This window comes from Musca autumnalis, unplaced genomic scaffold, assembly GCF_047663935.1.
Source record: "Musca autumnalis isolate F117 unplaced genomic scaffold, ASM4766393v1 scaffold_4, whole genome shotgun sequence".
Taxonomy (NCBI): domain Eukaryota; kingdom Metazoa; phylum Arthropoda; class Insecta; order Diptera; family Muscidae; genus Musca; species Musca autumnalis.
Window position 1 is genome coordinate 169,698,517 of NW_027411977.1, and position 23,788 is coordinate 169,722,304.

A 23,788-nucleotide genomic window follows, 5' to 3' on the forward strand; every position below is an offset into this window, starting at 1 on the left:
AATCTCAGAGATTTTTAGACGTATTGGTATACAATGCAATAGTAATTGTAGACTCTATTAATTTTGGAAGTAGAATAACGCGATCAAGTCCGAGACCGGAACGAGCTGAGATGACAATAAGAAGAATGAATTTTAATAAAGGTTTCAGGTCTGCTAAAGACCTAGAAAGTTCTAATATTTTGTAATATATTAAATTCCTATAAAACTCGGACCCAGATCAGATATTATAAATATAAAATATATCTAAAAATTAATATAAATTTAATTCAATTGTTTCCTTTCTTCAGGGATTCTAATCCAGTTTTGATATCTGCACCGCCAGAATTAGCCGGAATGACACTCGAGGCAAGGCTGTTATCGTACGACTGGAAAAATCACTTCAACGAATTTCAGGATGCAACGCGGAAAGGCTCATTTAAGCCACTTTGTTGGGGAGCTCGTAATCATATCGTTCCGGTAAGTACAACCACTAATTTTCAAGACTATTTATTATTGTTTGACATAGTTGACAGATTGTCTCCGCAAAAGTTAAGAGCCTCTTCACCCACATGTTTATGTTATACATATTATTGAAATTGCACGGATCTATATAATGACGCAGATTTATCTGCACAAAGATATAGAGAAGTCCATAGGTTTTTTCAAAAGCTCTTATGTAAAGTAGTGGAGGGTGAAAAGAATAAAATAAAACAACATAAAGCAGTATCAGTATAAATTATTGCCCTTTATTCATACAACAGGGGCCGATTAGTATACGCGTAGACGTAAGGATTAGATCGCGACAAGTTGACTCTTCGACTGTTCGACGACAAGTCTTTTATGACAAGTGAGCGCAAAGATTCTATGTGATCGCAGAGGATCTCATGTCATACACTAAAATTGCAGTGAGAGCAACAAATTAGAATAGTAACGAAGTGATCAAACCAAAAACAACCCCTGCCCAGCGACGATCCGCACACTACGATCTCCGCAGAGGGAGGTGTAGAGGAGATGCCAGTGCGCCAATCAGCATCCGTGATTGATCGAGCAGGGGAAGTTTAGGCACAAAGAATCTAACTTATATATACCCCTTAATGAAATATTTAGCACCCCCGCAGAAAAAAGAAGGCTTTACCGTTTTGTTAGGTAGCAAAGTTGATGTCAAGATTGCTATTTTTGGAAATGTTGATTGGTTGGAAAGGAATTCTCCAATTCCCTATCTACAGTCTGGGTTTCTGCTATCGCACCCGATACAGCAGAACTCAAAGAGAGCCAATAAGGAGAGCCTGTACTCATTTTTAACACAGTTGCAGTTGACCAATCGATCTAAAACGTTGCACACCTTTCAGATTTGGAAGAAGAAAAAAGGTCATGAAAATTTACTAAAACCTTAGAATAAAAAAGAAAAAAAAATATTGATAATTTTAGCTCCAATAATGATTTAGATATATAGCTATATCAAGAAGAAATAATAAAACAAGTAAGCCAAGGCTATAGTCGGACGGGGCCGACCATGCAATACCCTACACCTTTACCCTTGGGAATTAGCTTTCCACATATCAACATTTCTAACAAAATAATTGTTTCCCTTTATTGCAATTTTCATCAGGGGGAATATCAGTAGTTCTATTTTCATATGTAGTATACTTTGCCGGTATATGCCCTCCAGGAAATAAAATATAGATCAAAAATATTTTTTTGTATTTTTCATACAAAAGTAATGGTCCATTTCACCCGCTAAATAATATAAGATCATCATCCAAAATTATAGGCATCTTCCTCTACCTAACTCCCAACATCGTGCAAAATTTCGTGATTATTGGGCTATAATTGCGACCTCTAGTGTGTTTATCATTACACTACAAACAAATAACAGGGATAATAGGCTGTAACTCTGTTATCTTATCATGTACACCAACAATTGACATCAATAGAAAGGTCAAGCGTTCCTCTTCCAAGTATAGCTTACTTGCCCGGAATGTCTCTTCCAAGAATAAAGATTTAAGCTTTATACTAAAATTTTTCACAATTTTCACTCAAAAGTTTTGGTCCATTTAACCCTCTAAATATTATCTGATCACCATCTCCAATTGCAAGCTACTTCTTCGTCATATAATCTTACCTTACTTAAAATTTCGAGGCGTTCTGACTATTATTGCGACCTACAGAGCATCTACAAAATCGGATAAAAAATATGTTTTTGGTCCATTTCACCCGCTAAATATTTCACGATCATCACCAATTAAAATAGCGATCTATTCAGATGTGAAACCGACCTCCATACCAAATTTCGTGACGATCGGTCCGTAATTGCGGCCTGGAGTTTGATTAAAATTTATAATGGACAGACGGACACACGGACGGACGGACGGACACACATTTCAAAATCGCTTTATCTCGCCGAGATATGAAGATTGGTATACCACATTGGGGGTCTCCGACGAATATTTCGCTGTGTTACATGAATTTTTACCAAAACAAACTAATAATACCCTTTCCACATTGTGGTGTAGGGTATAAAAATTAAGTCACAGTATTTTATTTATAACACGAAAATTATTAACCATATTCTGACACTGCAGCGTGATAGAAGGCCGTTTTATCCTATCTCATCAACTTTCGCTGTTATAGCCTCCAAAGGTTTGAGGCTTTGATGTTAATAAATAAACTGCATTAAATTGGTGAATAAATAAACTGCATTAAATTTCATCTTCTAGGCCAGAAACTTTAGAAAATATTCAGTTTTTATGCTTTTCTAAGAATATTGTCCATAGATACCAAACCGTCCAAAATTAATAAAATCTACAAAAATGTACCTAAGATTTCAATAAATTAATTTTCTTTAACATAAGAACATTCTTGGAATTATGCTTTAAGCTGAAATTCACAAACAAATAAATTATTGCTAACGTCTTCCCCTACTCAGGTCTGTAAGTAACAAACTCCTAAAAATTCAAGAAAATGTTAAATGTTATGTATTTACGGACCTGAATAGTAAAGAATGGGCAAATAGATAAATGAAATTCTTCTTTGAGCTTGAGCAAATATTATCGAACTTTGAGCTTGAAGAACCGTTCCTAGAAAGTTCATCTGTTATAGAAAATAGTTTACCGAGATCTTGGGTAAATTTTTGTAGTTGACTCTATTCTTAAATTTTAGACGGTTTGGTATCTATTGACCAGAATCGGAGAAAAAAGTATAAAAATCGAAAATTTTCTAAAGTGTTTTGCTATTTTGACCTTTAAGAACCTTTCTGGCAGTTCGGATGTTCTACAAAGTTGTTTACTATTTTATTTGCAACATTATTGCAGGTGATTGTTTTCTTGAATAATGAACGGTTTAGTGTCTGTGGACCAGAACCAAAGCAAACTAGATAAAAATCACATTTCTTTTGATATTTTGACCTTTAAGAACAGTTTCTACAGAGTTCGTATACATTATAATGTTGTTTATTGAGATCTAAGGAACATTTTTGTAGTTGGTTTTTTGCTTCAATTTTGATCGGTTTTCAGTGTAGAGATTTTTGCAAAGACTTCTCTAATTCACCCGGTCTTGAGCCAAGGATTTGGCCGTGGTAGGCTCCATATTTCTTTCGGTTAATATGTCGTTAACTGTATCCATCCATGGTTTCCTTCTTCTTCCTCTGCTTCTTGTACCTGGCGGACTAGCCTCCCATACTCCTCTTGGTAGTCGATTGTCTGGCATTCTGGAAACACGTCCAAACCATCTTAGGGTATTTTTTTAATTATATTCTTTAGTGGGTTAATTTCTAGCGTGTTTCTTATAGTTTCTTTCACACTCTGTCCCTTCTGCAGTCTGAATTCTGCTTTGGTTTTTTGTTGTGAGCACCCACGATTCTCTTCCGTATGTATGCATCAGTATATATGTTGACTTGTAAACTGATACTTTGGTGTCCCACAGTGTCTCGACCGTGGACAAAAATGGTAAAAACCAAGTATTTCGGAATACAAATTTATTGATGGGAATTGATAGGAAATATTTCAATTTGAATGAATTTAAATTGTGGCATTGACATGCCAAGCAGTTTTGTCAATGTGAAGGTACAAATCAGAAAATTGTCGGAAATAATTAATTTTGCCCTGATTTTACTAAAATTAAAAACTTTTATTATGCTCCAATATTCAAATATTTAAAGTATTTGTCGTTCTAAAATTAATTTTTACAGTTGCTTGGGATGTAATAAACATGACTTTATTTTTTGGAGGTAAATAATGATCATATTGTGTTTACACATACCCAAGTCTGTAGTACATCGGTTTTGTGAACCAAATTTTAAGATTAGGGGAGTGGAAAAATGTTTGTATAAAAATGTATATCGATATTATTTGCTGTTTGAGTTGTGAAAAGTGAGTACTTCAAATGTATATATTTTCACACGAACATGTTATTTATCTTTTTCAGTGACCATCTCATGAATGGGGTTACCCCCATTTTTATACAAGTGTTTTGGGGTGTCATATCATATATTTTTGTGAACTTATAAGGTACCTAATTATATTGACCTTAAACGAGGGAATTTTAAAAATATCCGTTTTAAAAAAAGTGTGAACTGTAAAATTCAAAACTCCGATATTGAGTAAAAAATGAGCGGTTTTTGACCATTAATCTGTCAAAAAAAACTTTTTTAAGGCAAATTTTCTTATTTGAAGAAAACATTTTGATTCTGAAACTGCAATGTTCATAGATGAGAAAAATCAAAAAACCAAAAAAATCGCCGGAGCGCTTTTTAAATAAATCGAAGTCAAAGTTCACATTTTTAGGGGTTTTTAGGTTTTCACGACTTTGCTGGGAACCCGCAAGGTCTATCAAAACAGAACTAAAGAAAATGTTGCAGCAGTGAAAATTCCCTACAAGACTGTCGTCTATGATACTTTCGTAGGTTCTACCATTTTTGAGATATAGAAGTTCAGATTGGGGCAATTCACTGACTGTATCGTCATGACCGCAATTTCCCAACTTACAGCGTGTTTTTGTAAAAAGTTTTTGCCGATTCGTTCGTCGATTTCATGAACGAAGACACAATTTGGTTTTCATAGCGGTTGACGTTTGTATTCGTGTGACAAACAAATGAAAGCTTTTAATTTTCGTAATTTTTTTGGTTTTCGTAACAAAATCAGACGAACGAATACGTCAAAAATAAACGAATGGAAAAGACCCATCGTTTTGAATGAAAATTAAATAATTTGAGTAATAAATGGCACAAAACACACGAAAACTGGAAGGGAATGCAATTTTATTTTTTTCCATAGAAGCACACGCGTTAATGTACATCCGTTTCTTCATATTATCACAATTATTTTTGGACAAATTTGATTACATATTTTTCTTATTTTTTGTTTTTCATCTGTTTATCGGGGTTGCCATCAAGTAACAAATTTCACGTGCAGAAGCATATGGAAACTTCACAAAATAAGTATCATGGAAACCCTGAAATATAAAAGCTTTTATGAAATAGACGAAAGCTTTCAGATAAAAACGAATGGTTCGTAAAATTTTACAAGAACCAAATTTTGAACGTATACGTTTTAGTACGAGCGGTTCGTGTGACAGGCAATCATTTTTACAAAAACACCCTGTTAAACTTACATATCTCAAAAATGCTACAACCTAGGAAAAAATCATGAGAATTTTCGCAGCTATAACATGTTCTTTATCCCCATTTCGATAGGACTTGCGGTTTCCAAGCAAAATCGCGAAATCCTAAAATAAACCAAAAATTTGAATTTTTGACCGCAATTTATTTAAAAAATCCCTCTAGCGATGTTTTCTTGTTTTTGGATTTTTCTCATCTATGAACGTTGCTGTTTCAGAATCCGCTAAAACTTCGGAGGTGTAAGCGGTTTTTATTTAAAGTTAGTTAAGGCGCACCGTACATGACATTGTTTTATAAGGAGGCGATACAGTAAGTGCATTGTCCCAATTTGAATTTCTATATCTCAAAACTGGTAGAACCTGCTATAATATCATAAAGTTCAATCTTCTAGAGAATTTTCACTACTACAACATTCTCTTTAATCACATTTCGATAGGACTTGCGGTTTCCCAGCAAAATCGTTTAAACCTAAAAAACTCTAGAAATGCGAACTTTAACCGCGATTTATTTAAAAAGCGCTCCAGCGATTTTTTTGGTTTTTTGATTTTTCTCATCTATGAACATTGTAGTTTCAGAATCCGCATAAACCTTCCAGTTGTAAGCTCCTTTCATTTAAAGTTGGTTCAGGAGCGCATAAACCTTCAAAATACTGAAAATCGGGCGGTATCGTACCACCGGGGCTATACCAAAATATGGACCAATACTCACAATTCACTGTAGGAATATTTCGCAGCTCTGGTGAAGACGAAATACCAAATATCAGCTACTTCGGTTGCCGTTTTATGGAGGCTATATCAAAACGTGGACCTATGCTCATAATTTTTATCAAAAAAAAAATTGTTCTCCACTAGGAACCCTCAATGTAAAAATTTAGCCAATTTGGTTGAGAACTTAGGTAACATCTTCAGAATATTGAAAATCGGGAGGTACCGTTATATGGGGGCTATACTAAAACGTAGACCGACCTTCCATCGATATTGTCAGCCAACAATAAGTACTTTTACCAAAATTTATCCGCCTACGCCAACTCCTCCTATGTTTGGCCACCGCTACTTCTCTTTTTTTTGAAGTTTTTATTGAGGCTGTAATATAGATTTGCAGTGGCAGATATTCTACGGTTAAAATCCTTGTCCGCTTTTCAGTCTTTTTTGTGTTGATGCGTAGCCCTCGCCTAGTCATTTCGTTAGCGCAAATATTAATGTTGTGTTGCAGGTTTTCTTGTTTGTGAGCTATAAAGGTCACATCGCGATTGATATTTTACAGGTTGTACTTTCCAGTTTCCAATATTCATCGTCCGAATGACTCTTTGCACGTTTTTATTATATCATCCATTAGAATTATAAACAGATATGAACTTAGAATGTCTTCTCGCCTTACTCTTTGGTTTGTTATAAATTCTTCCGAAGAAGCGTTGCCAGTTCGCACGTAGTGCGAAATAAATAAATAAAACAAAAAATAAATAAATAAATAAATAAATAAATAAATAATAGTTAGCTTGCCCATTACAGAACATAAGCCGAACTAAGAAAATTATCTCTGTTTGTTGCTTCGTTGTTTGCTCCATCGAAGATTAGGCCTGCCAATTCTGCGTGGACCGCCATGTGGCCAGTATTTATACGCGCTTTTAGCGGGTTCGCCATCGCTCATTTTCATGATATGGATAAGCCAACGCAATCGTTGCATCTCGATACGTTTATCTATACTGATGTCGTTGTATAGCAGATACAGCTCGTGGTTCATACGACGTCGATATTTAGCGTCAACGCAGATTGGTACATAGATCTTTCGAAGATTTTTCTCTCAAACATACCAAGCACTGCATTGTCTGCTTTTGGAAGTACCCAGGCTTCGGAACCATACATCAGCGCGAGTAGCATCAGTGTTTTGTAATGCATTGTTTTTGTTTGACAAGATGTGGCTTTGTTCTTAAACTGCTTACTTAAGCCAATGTAGGAATTATAATTCCAATATAATTCTTCTTTTTTTTTAAGACTGATGTTGTTTGTTGTGTTTACGGCGGTGCACAGTGCGAAATATGGGCACTTTAGTGGAACTTTACTCATAACTTTTAATGTGAAAAACGTAGGTCACTAAAACTTTCCAAAAATGTTTCTTATAGTTGAGGGTCGTATGTGGATAAATATGGGCCACATAGACCTGCGGTTTCCTATAGCCCCCACATAACGGTGGTGACCGTCTTTTCGTATTAGGTTCATTTTTTCAACCGATTTTGCTGCAAATTGGTATATTGGGGTTTCAGTGGATGGAGCGCATATGTACAAATATTGTCAATATCTGTTCGCGTATAGGTATAGCCCCCATTGAGCGGTACCGGCCAATATAACATATTTTAAAGATTCCAAGCACATTTACCAATATATTTGTTTGTATTTTGGTGTTTTATGTTCTCCGTAGGTAGAAACCCGTTTTGCGAAATATTAGCAACTTATTTTCTCGTTTTGCTCTAGGCCCAATATGAGGGGGCACCCCATTTGGGATATTTAAATGGTGTTAGGTAATTATTGCCAACCGAGTTTGGTTTACTCTAAAATTTGTCTCCATTGAACAGAAAATATTCTAAAAAACAATTCAGAGCATAGATCCTTGCTTTGGCCCCTCCAAGCATCCACATACGTTAGTAAATGAAAAAAATTTTGAGATTTTTTATTTTTAGTATAGTGTCATTGATATAACATAAATTTTAAAAATTGAACGTTTCGACTGAGGATATGTTTATCTTATAACACAGTTCTGCAAATGAGTATACAGTATTTTTTGCATACTTGCACATTTAAAAATTGCATGACATCTTGTGCAGGAAAGCCCAAAATGCAGGAAGCTTAAACTCGCTTATCTGCACAACGAAGCAGGTATGTTAAATTTTACATACGTGCCTAAGTTGGGCAGGTAAAAGTAATGTTGAAATAATAAATTTATCGTGGAATCATTTGATTTTATATTGTTTTGTTGTTGCATTTATTTAGGTAATTTGATTATATTAAATAAAACAAAAACAACATAAAATAAATAAATCACTTTTAAAGTAACAAACAGTATAGACGTTTTTTCAATTCTGTTATAGTCTTCTGTTTTCCTGTCTTTGCTGAACTTTTTATTATTTCTGTTTCTGCTTGATCAAAAGATTCGTCAATATTTTTATAAAAATAATATTTCTGAAATATGTGAATAGCTGACAATTTTTCGCTAAGTGTCGGTGGCTCCAAAGGATCCACATCATCCTCATCTTCTAACTCTTCGTTTTCTGCATTTGATGAATTGTAAGTAATTGCTGCAACTATTTCACCATCCGACAAATCCCCGTAACATGTAACATCATCATCGCAACAAATACATGATGCGCTATCTGTAACCGTTGTTATGATGTCAAAATCTTCACTTATTACTTCATCGGTGTCGACGTTGTTATTAAGCAAAAACCCAACCTAAAATGATGAAATTTTAAGAAAGAACTTCAATAAGAAAATAAATCAAGTTCTCAACTTTAATATTTTGACATTTCCTCCATCTGAATAACCAACTGGCATCTGGTTCAAAATCTTCACCAAAATGAATAGCAAACTCTTTAGCTTTATTCAGTAAGACAAGGCTGCTAACTACAGCAATTTTTTCTCTTTGCTGATCAAACCAATTCGCAAGTGCCTTTTCGGTATTGTCATACAGCCCCTTTCGTTTGCGTTTCTGTTTAATATTCGCGCAACTTGCGGCATTGCTCTTTATTTCAGTTTTATTCTTTAGTATGCGGTTAACCGTACTAATATTACACTTATATTTCAAACATATGTCTTCCTTATTAACATTTTTAATTTCTACATCATTTATAATTTCTAATTTATCTTTCACAGATCTCTTTGTCTCTTTCACGTTAATCTCTTTGTCGCCATTGTTTCATATTAAAGATTAAAAACCAACTAAAACTTCTTATTTGAAGAAACAACCACAATACGCATAAACGAAAAAAGGAGTTGTTTTCATCAATTGTCTAGGAAATTGTGTTTTGTGGTTGTGTTCTTTGTTTTGTTTTTTTATGAGTGCGGGAGAGAATGTTTTTTCAGGGATGTGAAGTTAGTGGTTTTCCCGCTACTTGTGATGATTTTTACATACAAAAACCACTGTTTAGTCAGGGAAAATCGCTACAGTTCTATGGTCTGTAGCAATTTTTATCTAGGAGCAGTTGGCATCCCTGTGTTTTTTGCTTTGAACTCTCTTTTCATGTTGCTATTGTGTTTGCGAATATATACAAAAAACACTCTGGTTGTATTATTTTGGGTGCGCAAAAAATTGTTGATACAAAATTTACAACCAAATATAAATAAAACGACCAAGTTTTCGATTAAGGTATGCCTAAAGCGCAGCTATGTATTGCACACTAAAATACAATTTATATAAAGGAATCAAGAAAATACTTGCCTAAAAAATGGTTTTTGGTCCGCTAAAGCCAAAGCGCAGCTAAGAATGATGCAGGAAAATAGAAATTACTGTATCACCTAAAAGCATCTGGTGCAACTATGCTTTGTTTTAGGTACTTAACGATGTCCTGAGAAAACTGCTCAAATTTCACCATTTTTCCTATAAAATGTGAATGAAATTCGCAAGAGTAGTCGTAAAACTATTAAAAGCAACATTTCTCAGTATTGGTGAACCCATTTTGGGATAAACGAAACCAACATTGGCGTCTAATGCCGGTTCCTTTATCAAATTTTCAAAAATATAGATATATAATTATTCCAATGACTTTCTGAAAAAGTCGCATATCTCGCAAACCTGCGCGAACCTGCAGCTAATTTTTGGTTTGTCTATAGAAAAATATCCCACATCTATGTGTGCAATTCACCACAATACATTAAAAACCCTCCAAAACTTATAAAAAAAAAAATAATTTAGTAGACTTTTAAAAAAACACATTTTTGGGGAATGAATAGCAACCAAACTAAATTAGATATTACAAATCTATAAACGCCAAATATTAAAAAAATTGTCGAGAATTATAACAGCAACAAAAATTATATTATATATATACTAAAGTAAAATTTGTTTGTATCACTATATTACTTAAGCAACGCTTGAAGCAATTTTTTAAGAAAATAAATATTGTAAAACAAAAGTGCAACTTTTAAGTGCATTTCTAGTTGTTTCGCGGGGTAAATCGCAAAACTGAATATGAGGCATTAGTCATGGCAATAGAATTCAACAAAAATCTTAGTAGTTTTATGTACTTTAATTTTTTAGTAAAGTTCCACTAAAGTTCCCATATTTCGCACTGTGCGGTGGCGAGGTAAACGAAGTCTTTTATTACCTCAAGATTATAGGAACCAACGTCAAGAGTTGGTCCGATCTCTATGGACACCATCAATTTGGTCTTCTCGCCTTTTACCGCCAGACCAACTTTAGCAGTTCCCCTTTGACTTTTGCAAAGGTATCAGTTACTTTCTTTACAGATCGGCTCATGATGGCAATATCATCGGCATAAGCAAGTAACATGTTCCACTTTTTTTACCTTCGCATCTCATATAACCTTTTTCCATATCTGTTGAAACCTCTCTCTCTCTCTCGCTGAAACCTCTTTTGGTACTAAACTCTTCAGAGAAGTTATTTCCTATTTTAACTTAGGACCGAGTATCAGTTCGGGTCATTCTTCAAAGCCGAATGAGCTTCTAGGGATACCAAATTCAGACATGGCTTGTAGTGCTATTGGACGTAGGGGGCTGTCGAATGCTGCTTTATAATCGACAAAAATATTTAGATGTCGATCTGCATATTTTGGGTTTTCTCCAGGATTTGCGCAGGGTAAATATCTGGTCAATGATGGATTTGCCAGGTCTAAAGCCGCATTGGTATGGCCCAATTATTTCGTTGACCATAGGGTTTAGTCGTTCGCACAGTATCCCCGACACTATCTTGTAGGCAATAGGGAGAAGACTTATGCCCCTATATATAGAGCATACAGTCTTATCTCCTTTCTTGTGGACGGGACACATGATGCTCAGGTTCCAATCGTCGGGTACGCGTTCTTCCTGCCAGATGGTGCTAACTAGCTGATGCATCTACCTTATCAGCGTGTCGCCTCCGGTTTTAACAGCTAGGCTGGCAATCCAACGGCTCCTGCTGCCTCATTATTCTTTAGCCGGTTTATTGATGACTTTACCTCGTCTTGGCTGGGCGGTATACATTCAATACCATCTTCTGGGATTGGATCTGTGGTATTTGTCCTCTTCGCTACTATTGGATACCAACAGTTTGGAAAACTGCTCTTTCCATATCCTAAGCACACCATCATTATCAGTCACCAAATTACCTTGCTGGTCTCTACAGGAGGATTTTTCTGTACCAAATCCATCAGTTTGGTGTTTCACTCTTCGGTAGAATTTTCGGACTTTATTCTGGCTCCTACACATGTCGGTTTTTTCACACTCCTGCCTTTTCATTTCTCTCTTTTTCCTGCGGAAAAGACGTTTCTCTTCTCTTATTTTCCTCAGCAGTATGGATTTTGCGACTGTTTGCATGGAGTGGGCAATATTTTTCCATTGTGCTGATATGTTATCGGGAGGAAGAGTGCTTTCATTAAGCAATTGGGCTAGATGAGTGGAATATGCTGTGGCTATTTTTGCTGTAATAAGGTAGTGGTCCAAATCTATGTTTGCTCCTCGGAACGATCGTACATGATCAATTTGATTACTTGTTCTTTGATCTGGAGACAGCCAGGTGCCCTTATGAATATCGAGATGCTTAAATCTGGTATTGCTACCTACCATGATTATTTCAGTTGCAAAGTCTAGCCTGTCAGATGTTTCACTGTGGAGACTGAATTTCCCGACTGTTGGGCCAAAGATATTCTCCTTAATGGCATAAGTTTCTTCAAGCGCTCCATACTGGTCGAAATCACTGATCTAGCGGCGCGAAAGTCAAAAAAGCAAAATAAAAAATTGCGAAATGTTTTCCATTGTATCGATTACAGACACTCTGCTGACTAAAATGTTGCTTTTACACTGTTGTTGTTGTAGATGGTCTCCCAGCTATTAACTATCCAATGCAAGAAACTTTGCTGCATAAGATTTTAAGAATATTACTTCAAAATATCCATTTTCAGATTAATTGTTAAATAAATCTATATATGGCGAAAAACAAAAATTGTTTACAATCGATGAATCCGAGTTTCACCCATTCAGAATTCGCGAACTGTCAACATATTCTATATAGTATGATTGGAATTCTTTAAAATTAAGTGTTTTAGGAGGAATCCCATAAAGTCGACCATTAAAATTAATTTACGTGGAAGCTGTGTTGGCATCAATGTAGAAAAATAGGTAAAAATGGGTTGAAGCCAACAAGTTTATTATGCTCCCTTCCGATTTCTGGCTTAACGTTACATTTTATAGACATATGGTAAATTTCAAATTTCCTTGCAATTCCATTGGAAGAAATGTTAAAAAAATTTTGGCGAGCACATCCGCAATTTTTGGAACATAGATTAAGAAAATAAGTCGTGGTTTCAAATCTGTTCGCGTTCACAAAATTGGATGCTGCGCTCCAAAGTTATGGGGGGTTTTATTCCCTTATAAAGAACAAATATTTAAAAATTCAATTTTTGCTGTAATAAGAAAATGTATATATAAAGCGTTAACAGCATTTAATATCTATCCGTAGATGCCTAAATATTTACTTAATGTATTTCTATTTTCGCGGAAAATCAAGAAATACTGAAAAAATCTTGGTGTAAATTTAATTTATTCTAATTTAGAGTCCAAATAAAACTCGAAAAAAATAAATTAAAAATACGTACAGATTCTAGACAACGCGTTGAAAAATATGAGACCAAAATTTTAACCATAGGATTTATAACTGCAGTATTACAGCAACAACAAAAGACAAAATCTTATTGTTGGAATATTATTTCAAAAATATATTTTTTGTTTAATACGAAAAATAGAAAAAACATTTTTGGGAGTTATTCTACTATTTCGCTAAATTTCGATGCAAGGACTGACGGACTTCGCTGAAACTTCTTCAGGGAAAATGCGATGACAAACCCGAAAGTGCATTTGCTTACTTTTATAAACAATAGGATTATGAAATAGAAAGTAATATTGAAATTACAACCAAAGAAAAAACATAAAAGTTAAAAAACGTATAATTCGCGAATTCGTTAAAATCAGTTAAGGCGCATGCGCTTTTTAGATACAGCGAGTGCATCTCTATCAATATGTAGCGATTTTTCCACATTTCATTCAGCGGTCAAAGTGTGCCGTCAGGTGCATCTTACTGTTCAAAAAACCTTAATGTGGGTAAAAATTGCACGAAGTACATAAGATTATAAGGCGCATCCGATTTCAGTGACCGCCTATAAAAAATACGTCATTATAACCAATTTAAAACAAATTCGTCAAGAACCGCGGATGTGCTACCTAATTCTATTTTATACGAAATACGAATATTACTCCAGAATCTCGGTCATTTATGCCGCACAGTTTTGGAAAATAATATAATCGCGTATAAAGGATTCCATTTATGTAAAAATAACCAAAGAAAATCGCGGTTCAATGCGCGGAATCATCAAAATATAATTTTGCAGAATTTCCTACTTTCAAATTATCTACAACTGCCGTTTTAGTGGATGGATTTGAAAGCGGAAGGGTTCATTAGATCCGGCGCGTAAAAAAACTAAAATCACGCGGGGTTCAAGGCTACCTGAGTCACAGTTGTAAATTTTGAAGCCAAAAAATAGGTTTTTAAAGAAAATTTACGCACCAAAATTTAGACTTTTGACTCCTATTACTGGGTAGATGTATGAAGCACACTCATGAGATATACATCAAACGACGTGGAATCACGAGTTCTACAATCCAATAAATAGTTTGGGTAATTATCTGGTTGCGCCCTCCAATTATAAGAAAAATTCAAAAAACCCAGATTTCAAAACTTCAAAATGTCAGCATCGATTTTAGCGGATGCAGTGTATATATCGAAAAGTGATACATTATAATCATATTGCCCAAGGGGTATTCTTCAATTCTTTCTTTGAGCTCAGGTCTGAGTTTTCCGTGGTTTGGCCAGAAATCAAGAAAGAACACAAAAAAACTTGTAAACTTCAACACATTTTTACCCATTTTCTAATATTACCACCAATATTTGTTATGGTTCATTTTATGCGACCCCGGCTAAAACACTTCAATTAATATAAATATATTCATATTGTATAAAATATATTGACAATTCGCGACTTATTAAATGGTGAACCTCAACTTCAACGATTGTAAAACATTTTTTAATATTACCATATGCCAAAAAAAAGACTCAAATAATACTTCATGGGCAATATGATACTAGTGTATCATTTTTCGATTTATCCACTACATCCACCTGAAATTGGTGCTGACATTTTGAAGCCGGAATTTCGCGGTTTTTTTGAATTGTTTTAATAATTCGGACGCGCAACAAGATCATATTCAAAACTTATAATGGGTTTATAAAACTCGTGATTTGACGTCGTTTAATGCATATCTCATGAGTGTGCTCCTTACAGCATCCTAGTAGTTGGAGTCTAAAGGCCAATATTTGATGCGTGAATTTTTTTTAAAACCCTATTTTTTGCGTTTAGAATTAACAAGTGCCATTCAATTTCCTTTGTACCCCGAGTGAATATAGTTTTTGTTTATGCGACGGATCTAATGAGCCCATCCGCGATCGAATCCATCCACTAAAACCGCTGATATAGATACCCTGAAAATAGGAAAATCAGCAAAAATTTATTTTGGCAAATTCGCGTACTAAACCGCGATTTTCTTTAAAATTTTTTACGTAAATGGAATCCTTTATACGCGATTATAATATTTGCGAAAACGCGTGTCATAAATTACAGAGATTCGCGAGTAATATGGGTTTTTTACCAAAAATAGAATGAGGCACATCCGCGGTTCTTGAAGAATCTGTTTGAAATATGTGTACATAGACGTACTTTTGATGGGTGCTACTGAAACCGGATGCGCATCAAAATCGTATGCAAATTGCGCGATTTTTACCCACTTTAAGGTTTTTTGCATTGTGTGATGCAACTGGCGGCACACTTAGACCGCTGAGTGAAACATCGAAATATGCATAGATATTGAAAGATATTGATTCGCTGTATGCAAAAACGGATGAGCATCAACAGATTTTAGCTAATTCGCGAATAATAGGCTTTTTTATTTCCACATTTTTTGAATGATTGTAATTTCAATATTACTCTATTTCATACCCTTATAAGTTATCACTTTAAGCAAATAAGCTTTCACGATCGTAAACCATATTTCTTGATGAAGTCTTAGCAGTACACATTATTTATTGTATGGGATTTTAGCGAAATAGTTGGAGAACTCCCAAATATTTTTTTCTAATTTTTCGAATCAAACCAAAAAATATATGTGCAACAATAAGTTTTTCACTTTTGTTGTTGCTATAATATGCAATTTTTGTACCCAATCTCAATAAATTTGGTTTCATATTTTTCTACGCATTGTCTAGATTCCGCATATATTTTTAACTTATTTTTTGAGGGTTTTTTCGGACACTGGGAGAGGATAATTTGGATTTTCTTCAAATTTTTTGTATTATTTGTTGATTTTCCGCGAAAATAATAATAAATTTAATAACAATTTAAACATCTACGAATAGATATGGAATGCTGTTATTGATTTATGCATACATTTTCTCATAACAACAAACAAGATATTTTTAAATATTTTTCTTTATATGAGAATCAAACCAAAAAATATATTTGCAACAATATTTTCCAACAATAAGTTTTTCTCTTTTGTTGTTGCTATAATATGCAATTTATGTACCCAATCACTATAAATTTGGTTTCATATTTTTCTACGCATTGTCTAGATTCCGCATATATTTTTAACTTATTTTTTGAGGGTTTGTTCGGACACTGGGAGAGGATAATTTGGATTTTCTTCAAATTTTTTGTATTATTTGTTGATTTTCCGCGAAAATAATAATAAATTAAATAACTATTTAAACATCTACGAATAGATATGGCATGCTGTTATTGATTTATGCATACATTTTCTCATAACAACAAACAAGATATTTTTAAATATTTTTTCTTTATATGAGAATAAAAACCGCTATAAAATTTGCGCGCATCGTCCAATTTTGTGAACGCGAACAGATTAACCTCTATGCCAAAAATTGTAGATGTGCTCGCAAAAAAATTTGTTAATTTTTTTCAAATGGAATTGCAAAGGATTTTTGTTTTTCGCCATATATAAAATTGAAATTTGTTTGTACGTTTGTACCTTATAGACTGAAAAACCGCTGAACCGATCTTCCTGAAATTTTTAGAATATATTGCTACATCGCCTGGAATGAAAATAGGCTATATAATTTTCCGTGTTGGTCTGGAGCTATAGCATCAAAACCGGAGGCACCTCCAAAAAATTTAGATTTTGTATGCAAATATCTTTAGAACTGTTAGAGATACAATCCCCAAATTTGGTATATGTAACGGAATTTGATGTAGAAATAAATGCACCAAATGATTTTCAAATCGGTTCAGATTTGGATATAGCTCCTATTTACATATATTTTCGGCCGACTTCCTTATTTCATGCACCAAACACGCTGTGTATGTCCAATTTCGCAGAATTTTGATATGTGTGACGGAGTTTAGTCTAGACATAAATGTGTGTGTGTGTGTATAAAATCGGTTCAGATTTGAATATAGCTCCCATATATATTTTCGGCCGACTTCCTGTATTTGATGCACCAAACACGCTATATAAATATGTCCAATATCGCTGAATTTTGAAATGCGTGTCGAAATTTAGTTTAGATATAAATGTACCAAATTATATCGAAATCGGTTCATATTTTCATATAGCTCCCATATATATCTTCGGCCGATTTCCTGTATTTGATGCACCAAATACGCTATATATCTCCAATTACGCTGAATTTTGGGATGTGTGATGGAATTTGGTGTAGACATAACTGTGCCAAATTATATCGAAATCGGTTCAGATTTGAATATAGCTCCCATATATATTTTCGGACGATTTCCTGTATTTTATGCACCAAACACGCTATGTACACGCAGAAAAATATATGTTAGAAATATGTTTGGATCCAAACAAATATTTGTTTGGGATCCAAACATAATATGTATGTGTCCAAACAAATATATGTTTGCAACATTTTGTAACATATCCCACTTTTATATGTTTGGGTACCAACATATTTTTTATAGCTTCGTTCCAGAACTAAAAAGTTTTTACACATTTAACACATTTTGCACATTTTCCCCCAAAATGCGTTCCCGTACACCAAAAAAGTTGCAAAATGTTCACTTCTCTTTGAACATTTCTTTAGAAACTTTTTACACGACAAATTTGGGCGAGCAAAATGTGCAACATGTTTGCCGGCTTCTGATTAGTTGATTCGCCGACTTTGACATTTGTTTCAGTTTTTTTGACGTTTCTGCCATTTTTCCGTTACTGTACATTTTGGAATATTGTGTATGTGGAACTCATTTTCGACAGTTTGCTCTTTTGACACTTTTATCATTTAAAAAGTACTGGAACGAAGCTTATGTTAGAACATATTTTTTATGGGTGGAGAAGATTTTTTGTCAAAGAAAGTAACAACAGGGCTCTCGCAGCTGCGGAATGCTGGTTTATAATATAGAGCTGTGTGCATGGTGTAAAAGAAGATGCATACGTTTTGTGATGTGTATGCGTAAAACACGTGTGTTGCGTGCTTTGTTGTTGTAAACCAACGTAGCAAGCGAAAAGGAAAAGGAAAAAAATGGTATTAATTATGTTGGTCTTTTTTCATCAGTGTTCTAGAGAACATTGTTGAGTAAAGGCGGTAAAGTGAGTGAATAAATCGGAGTTTTGTCTTTCCTTAAAGAAATTGCGCTTTTTAGTAAATTAAATGTCCAATACATTTTATAATTGAATCAAAAAGGTGAGTGGAAATATTTTATTGGACAAGGAACAAATCGAATTTAATATTGGTAATTACATCAAAACATTTTTCATATACATACATACATACATATGTATATTTGAAATATGGATGTACGTACCTATTTTTTGCATTATATAATCATTTGATTCCAGATCCCGCTGATGATTTCAACTTTGAAGAAAATGTGTTTTATTTCACAACTAAGGAGAAGAGTTCAACGATGTTTCCATATAATTTTTTCTTTTTAAAAGTGCGACTTTTTATAATTTATTTCATTCAGTTTTTCTTTTATAAAAGTGTGTTATGTATTTCTTTGGAATTTTGGATGTACATATGTGTCTTTGTTGTTTTGCTTATTTTCTATGAACTTCAATAAAAACACCACCATTTATACATGTGTATATGTGTTAGAAATAGCCAGTGAGCGCTTGCTGTGTTTCACATTGACATTTACGCTCCCTTGCTCTCAGAAAGCGACCACTGGTGCATGTGTTTGTTTTTTTGTGGCTTTTGGGTTTGTATTTATTTGCATCCACACATATAATTTGTTTACATCCAAACATATATTTGATTGCATCCAAACATATAATTTGTTTGCACCCAAACATATATTTGTTTGCAGGACCCAAACATATGTTATGTTTGGGACTGCTTGGAAACAAATATATGTTTGCTGCAAAATATGTTTGGACATATGTTAGAGAGGCAATTTTATTCTGTGTGTGTGTATGTTAAATTTCAATGAAATTTGGAATGTGAGACAGGATTTGGTCTAAAAGAAAATGTACCAAATTATATCGAGATCGGTTCATATCGGGATATGGCTCTCATATATATTGAGAGACGGGATTTGGTCTAAAAGAAAATGTACCAAATTATATCGAAATCGGTTCATTTCAGAATATGGTTCTCATATATATTTTCGGTCGATTTCATGTTTTGATACGTATGTCCAATTTCAATGAAATTTTGAAGAAACATATAAATATAGTTGGCAAGGAATAGACCAAGTCTACAACTATTAAATATCATATATTTTAGGAATAATTTTTTTATTATGATAGATATATCATCATTATTTGAGTAAACATTATAAATAAAAGTGGGAAATATCCTAAGAGTAATTTAAGATATCAAAATATGTTAATATATATATGACCTAGAAAAAATAAGTCCCCTGTACATATAAAAGAAATTAAAGCTATCCTCAAACTTAAGGTTTCCAAACCTGGTTCTATCCTTAAATAAATTCAGTCAGGTAAATCTAAATCCAATCGGTAGAAATAAAGAGAAATTAATAGTGTAAGATTATAAGGCTTTAGGAGTAGTGTTACCCACTGAAACATACAAAATACCATAGTAGCTCCATGACAGCCATGAATGGGCTCTCCTATATTTATTCGTTAAAATATAAAAAAGTTAATATAATTATAGCATTCCACTATATTTTATCTTAGTCGGGGCAGCAAAGCGCACCGGGTTTAGCTAGTTCTTAATAAAACTAAACAAAGTTTATTTTTAATTAATAGGGGAGGGTGTAGATTAAACAAAAAAAATGTTTGGGACCTGGAGGTACATAGTTATATAGCAATAAATTTTCAAAAATTATTATTTTTCTTGTGTTTTTAGTGTAATGTACTTTTGTTAAATGGAGCGTAACTAAAAAAGTTTTCCAATGTCCAGTCAAATTTTTTTTCGACAAATTAAATTGAACTTCCTAGATTCCGAATAATCAACTCTGGTTTCTGAATTTTGATGGTTTCTATTTACTAAGAACTCAAAATACCAACATGTGGTGAAATTAGTAAGAACATATGGGTAAAAGGTAAAAAAATCGGGGTATATCCTTATATGTGGGCTATAGCAAACAGTGGACCTACATGGCATTTCCGGTATGTACACATACATATGACCAAAATAATAGGTACAATTCAGGAAATGTATCACTGCAAAATAAAGTTTAGTTTAAGTTTAAGTTTTGCAACTTAAAAGACACTTAAATGATAACTTTTATGTAGATCTTCAAGATAAATAAACTTCTAAATGTGATATTAAAAAAAGTCATAAAAATAATATGTACATTTTGGAAATCATTAATTAATATTCGTATATTCAATTGTTTTAGGATAGATTGTAATTAAGGATGTTTATATTATTAATATTTTGTGATTCAACCTTTATTTTAAAATACTTTTTGTATTATTTTGGCATATTGCTTAGAAGTTTGCTGTAATTTTCAAAAGTTATTTAATTCCTCATTTTTTGTATAAAATTCCAAATTACTCGCATATGTTTATTTTGGACGGATTGTGTAGCAATGCACTGTTTAAGTGTCCGCAAAGGTTCAGTATTGGATTCATGTCCGATTACTACCTAGGCGAGTCAAGTAACTCCATTATATTGCCCAGGAACAAATTCTTGACATATGTGGATGTATGTTTTGGATCGCTGTTCTGCTAAAAACCCATATAAAAACATATTTTCTTCTGTTTCTAGCAACATTGGGTTGTCCAATGTGTTTTTGTATTGGACATGGGTCCCAGCATCTGTAATGTGATATATTGTATGAGGACCATACCAGAAAAATCAATCAGCCTTACTCCATTAGGATGCCACCTCCGTGTTTAATTGCTTTTTTGCAACCATGATATGAAATTCTTTTTCTTTGAGATTGAAATTCATCGTGCCGTAATTGTTATCGAATAAAATAACCGAATAAACAAAATTTCGGCATTTTTATGTACGTTTTTCCGGACCAACCCATATGATTGTTAGCGAAGTAGGACCTCGTCAACAATTTTTTCCGAAACAGTTGGACGCCTTTTTTTTTAATTATTCTGGTAACATGGTAGCCCCTAGTATTTTCCGAGTTATTCGGGTGAATATAACATTACCTATGTGAACAGTAATTACCCAAGATGAATTTAATAGGTCTCTTTAGCGAGAGTAACAATGCGACTATCGTTTGTTTTTTGTCGTCCTTTTAGGCCTGCAACGTGTTTGCTCAGTTTTGTTTTGGTTTCAATGTGTTTTAGACAAAACCCAACGGCCATTCCGGGGATTTGCCTGTTATCGAAGATTTGTTTCCCTCATTTCTTAATTTTGACGCCAATCTCCTCTCTTCGGGGTAATTGTGCTTATTTTGACCCATCCATCAATTAATTTTTATTTTATTTTTGTTTAATCTTATTAGCACAGTTAAATTAGTAGCCCACCATTTATTAAAATTTACTCGATTATAGCTAAAAATAAAGAATCCAAAATGTACTTATTTTTTGGCCAAACAAATTTAGAACTTTTAGACAAAAGTCACACAGAAACAAAATGTTACCAATTTTTTCGTTTTTTGCTTCCTGCATCATTGATTACAAATAGAAGTTTCGAAATGTAACGCAGTTCACATCTTTCCCGAAAAAAAACTGATGGTGAAGCACAAAATCAAACATAAAGTACGATGTACTTATTATTTTGGTCATATGTATATGTATATATTAGGATAAGGACATAATGTTCATAATGTAATGTTAGTTCTTGTATCTTATAGTTCTCTCAAACATTTCCTGCTTATAAGTTATATAATTTGAATTTAAGTTTTCAGCTTAGCTTCCTTCTTAATTACACTGTGATACACCAAAATTATGATGTCCCAATAACTTCACTTTTGTAGGAGTCAATGGGTCAGTGAGAAACGCGGGGTTTCTTAGATTATCAACATTGACCGGGCATAACTTCTATTTTTCAGAAGAGTTTAATAATATCTTTGAAACAAGTCATATGATGAGTTATGACTAGACATCGGATTTTAGCATGTTTTTTATTTTTTATCCGATTGGACTCAAATTTTGGATCTAGGCGTTTTGAGGGCCAATTTTTTTATATTTGGGGTCATATCAAAAACATGCAAAATATATGCAAAAAATATGCAAAAATATGCAAAATATGCTAAATATGCAAGTGTTTTTTTTTTGACGAAAATCATCAATTAAATTTGGAAAATCATCAAAAAAAAAAAAAACGTTATAAATTAAGTTTTTTCAAAATAGTCTGGCTTAATCCCATTGTTGTTGTTTTAATATTTTAAAACAACTATTTTATTAGTGGAAAAGATTTGGCATTGTTCGACAAGGGGTAAGGCAGGGAATACTATAGTTTCGATCCACGCCACAGGATCTCATCAGTTCCCTTGTTTCTTGTTTGTGAATATTCTCCACCGAAGTTATTTTTCAATAACTTCTTCAAAAGAAACTTTTTATACCCAAACATCAATCGTCAGCTCGAAGTATAAAGGTAAGCCAAAGAAAAAAGTTCAATGAGAAGTTTTTCCTTGGCAACCTCATACAACTCCAACAAAATTGCAAACGCTATCCCAATAAAAAAACGCCACAATGCTTCAAATTGAAGACACTGGCACGACGTGTGTTGTTTTTGCTGTAAAGCAGACCAACCAAATTTTGGTGTGTGCATTAGAGATGGGCGCGTGCCTAAAAAATTAGGCACGAACATGCACGAACACGGACCAAAAATTTTATGCACTTTCACGCACAAACACGGCGTTTTTCGAGAAGGCACGAACACGCACACTCACGCACGAAATTAAAGAATATAGCTGTACATGTATTTGCTCAAAAAATCATATGTTCTAAAATATACATATTGCAAAATTACTTATAAACAAACATTTACATATTCTTATTTAAAAACATTATTTTGTCCAAGTTGAGCTCAAAAGTCTAGTTCGTCATTCGTTGAGAATATTTCCAGATGTGGAAAAAATCTCTCGCTCGTTGCTGAGCTGACGGGTATAGCCAAAATTTTCCTGGCTAATTGTTTTAAATATTTTACGTTCGACTGTTTCCAAAAGTTTAAAACATCAGTCTTGCGGCACTCGCTAAATATGTATCAATTTCAGTATCAATTTTTCGTCTTTTTGCCAAGTTTTGATCCAAAAACTCTGAAAATTCGTGTAAATGTGGCATTGTTATTTCCTCCTCATTATTAGAACACTCTATGTTCTCACCTTGTATATCAAGTAACATTGCTTTTACATTAGCTATTACGTGATTTCTTTTATCTTGTAATAACAAATTCATCTCCTTAAACGGCGAAAATAAAAACGTCCCTATAAGATGTGCAATTGTTGGCATAAAGCGTTTAAGCAATGATTGTTTAGTTTTAGCTTTCAAATCTTTCATGAATTGAGAGTCAATGGTATCAATTGAGCAAACT

General features: G+C 33.6%; 1 protein-coding gene across 11 annotated transcripts in view; it reads left to right on the forward strand.

Annotated features, from left to right (window-relative positions):
* The window catches only part of olf413 (DBH like monooxygenase olf413), a 482,855-nt gene that overhangs the window by 276,972 nt on the left and 182,095 nt on the right, over positions 1–23,788 (forward strand). For all 11 annotated transcript variants that reach the window (XR_012412929.1, XR_012412930.1, XM_073987110.1 and 8 more), the window contains one exon: positions 288–456. Coding sequence is in view for 9 of the 11 variants with exons in the window: in XM_073987110.1 (XP_073843211.1) it covers positions 288–456 (169 nt within the window). In the remaining 2 variants the exon portion in view is untranslated. The remainder of the gene's footprint in view (positions 1–287; positions 457–23,788) is intronic.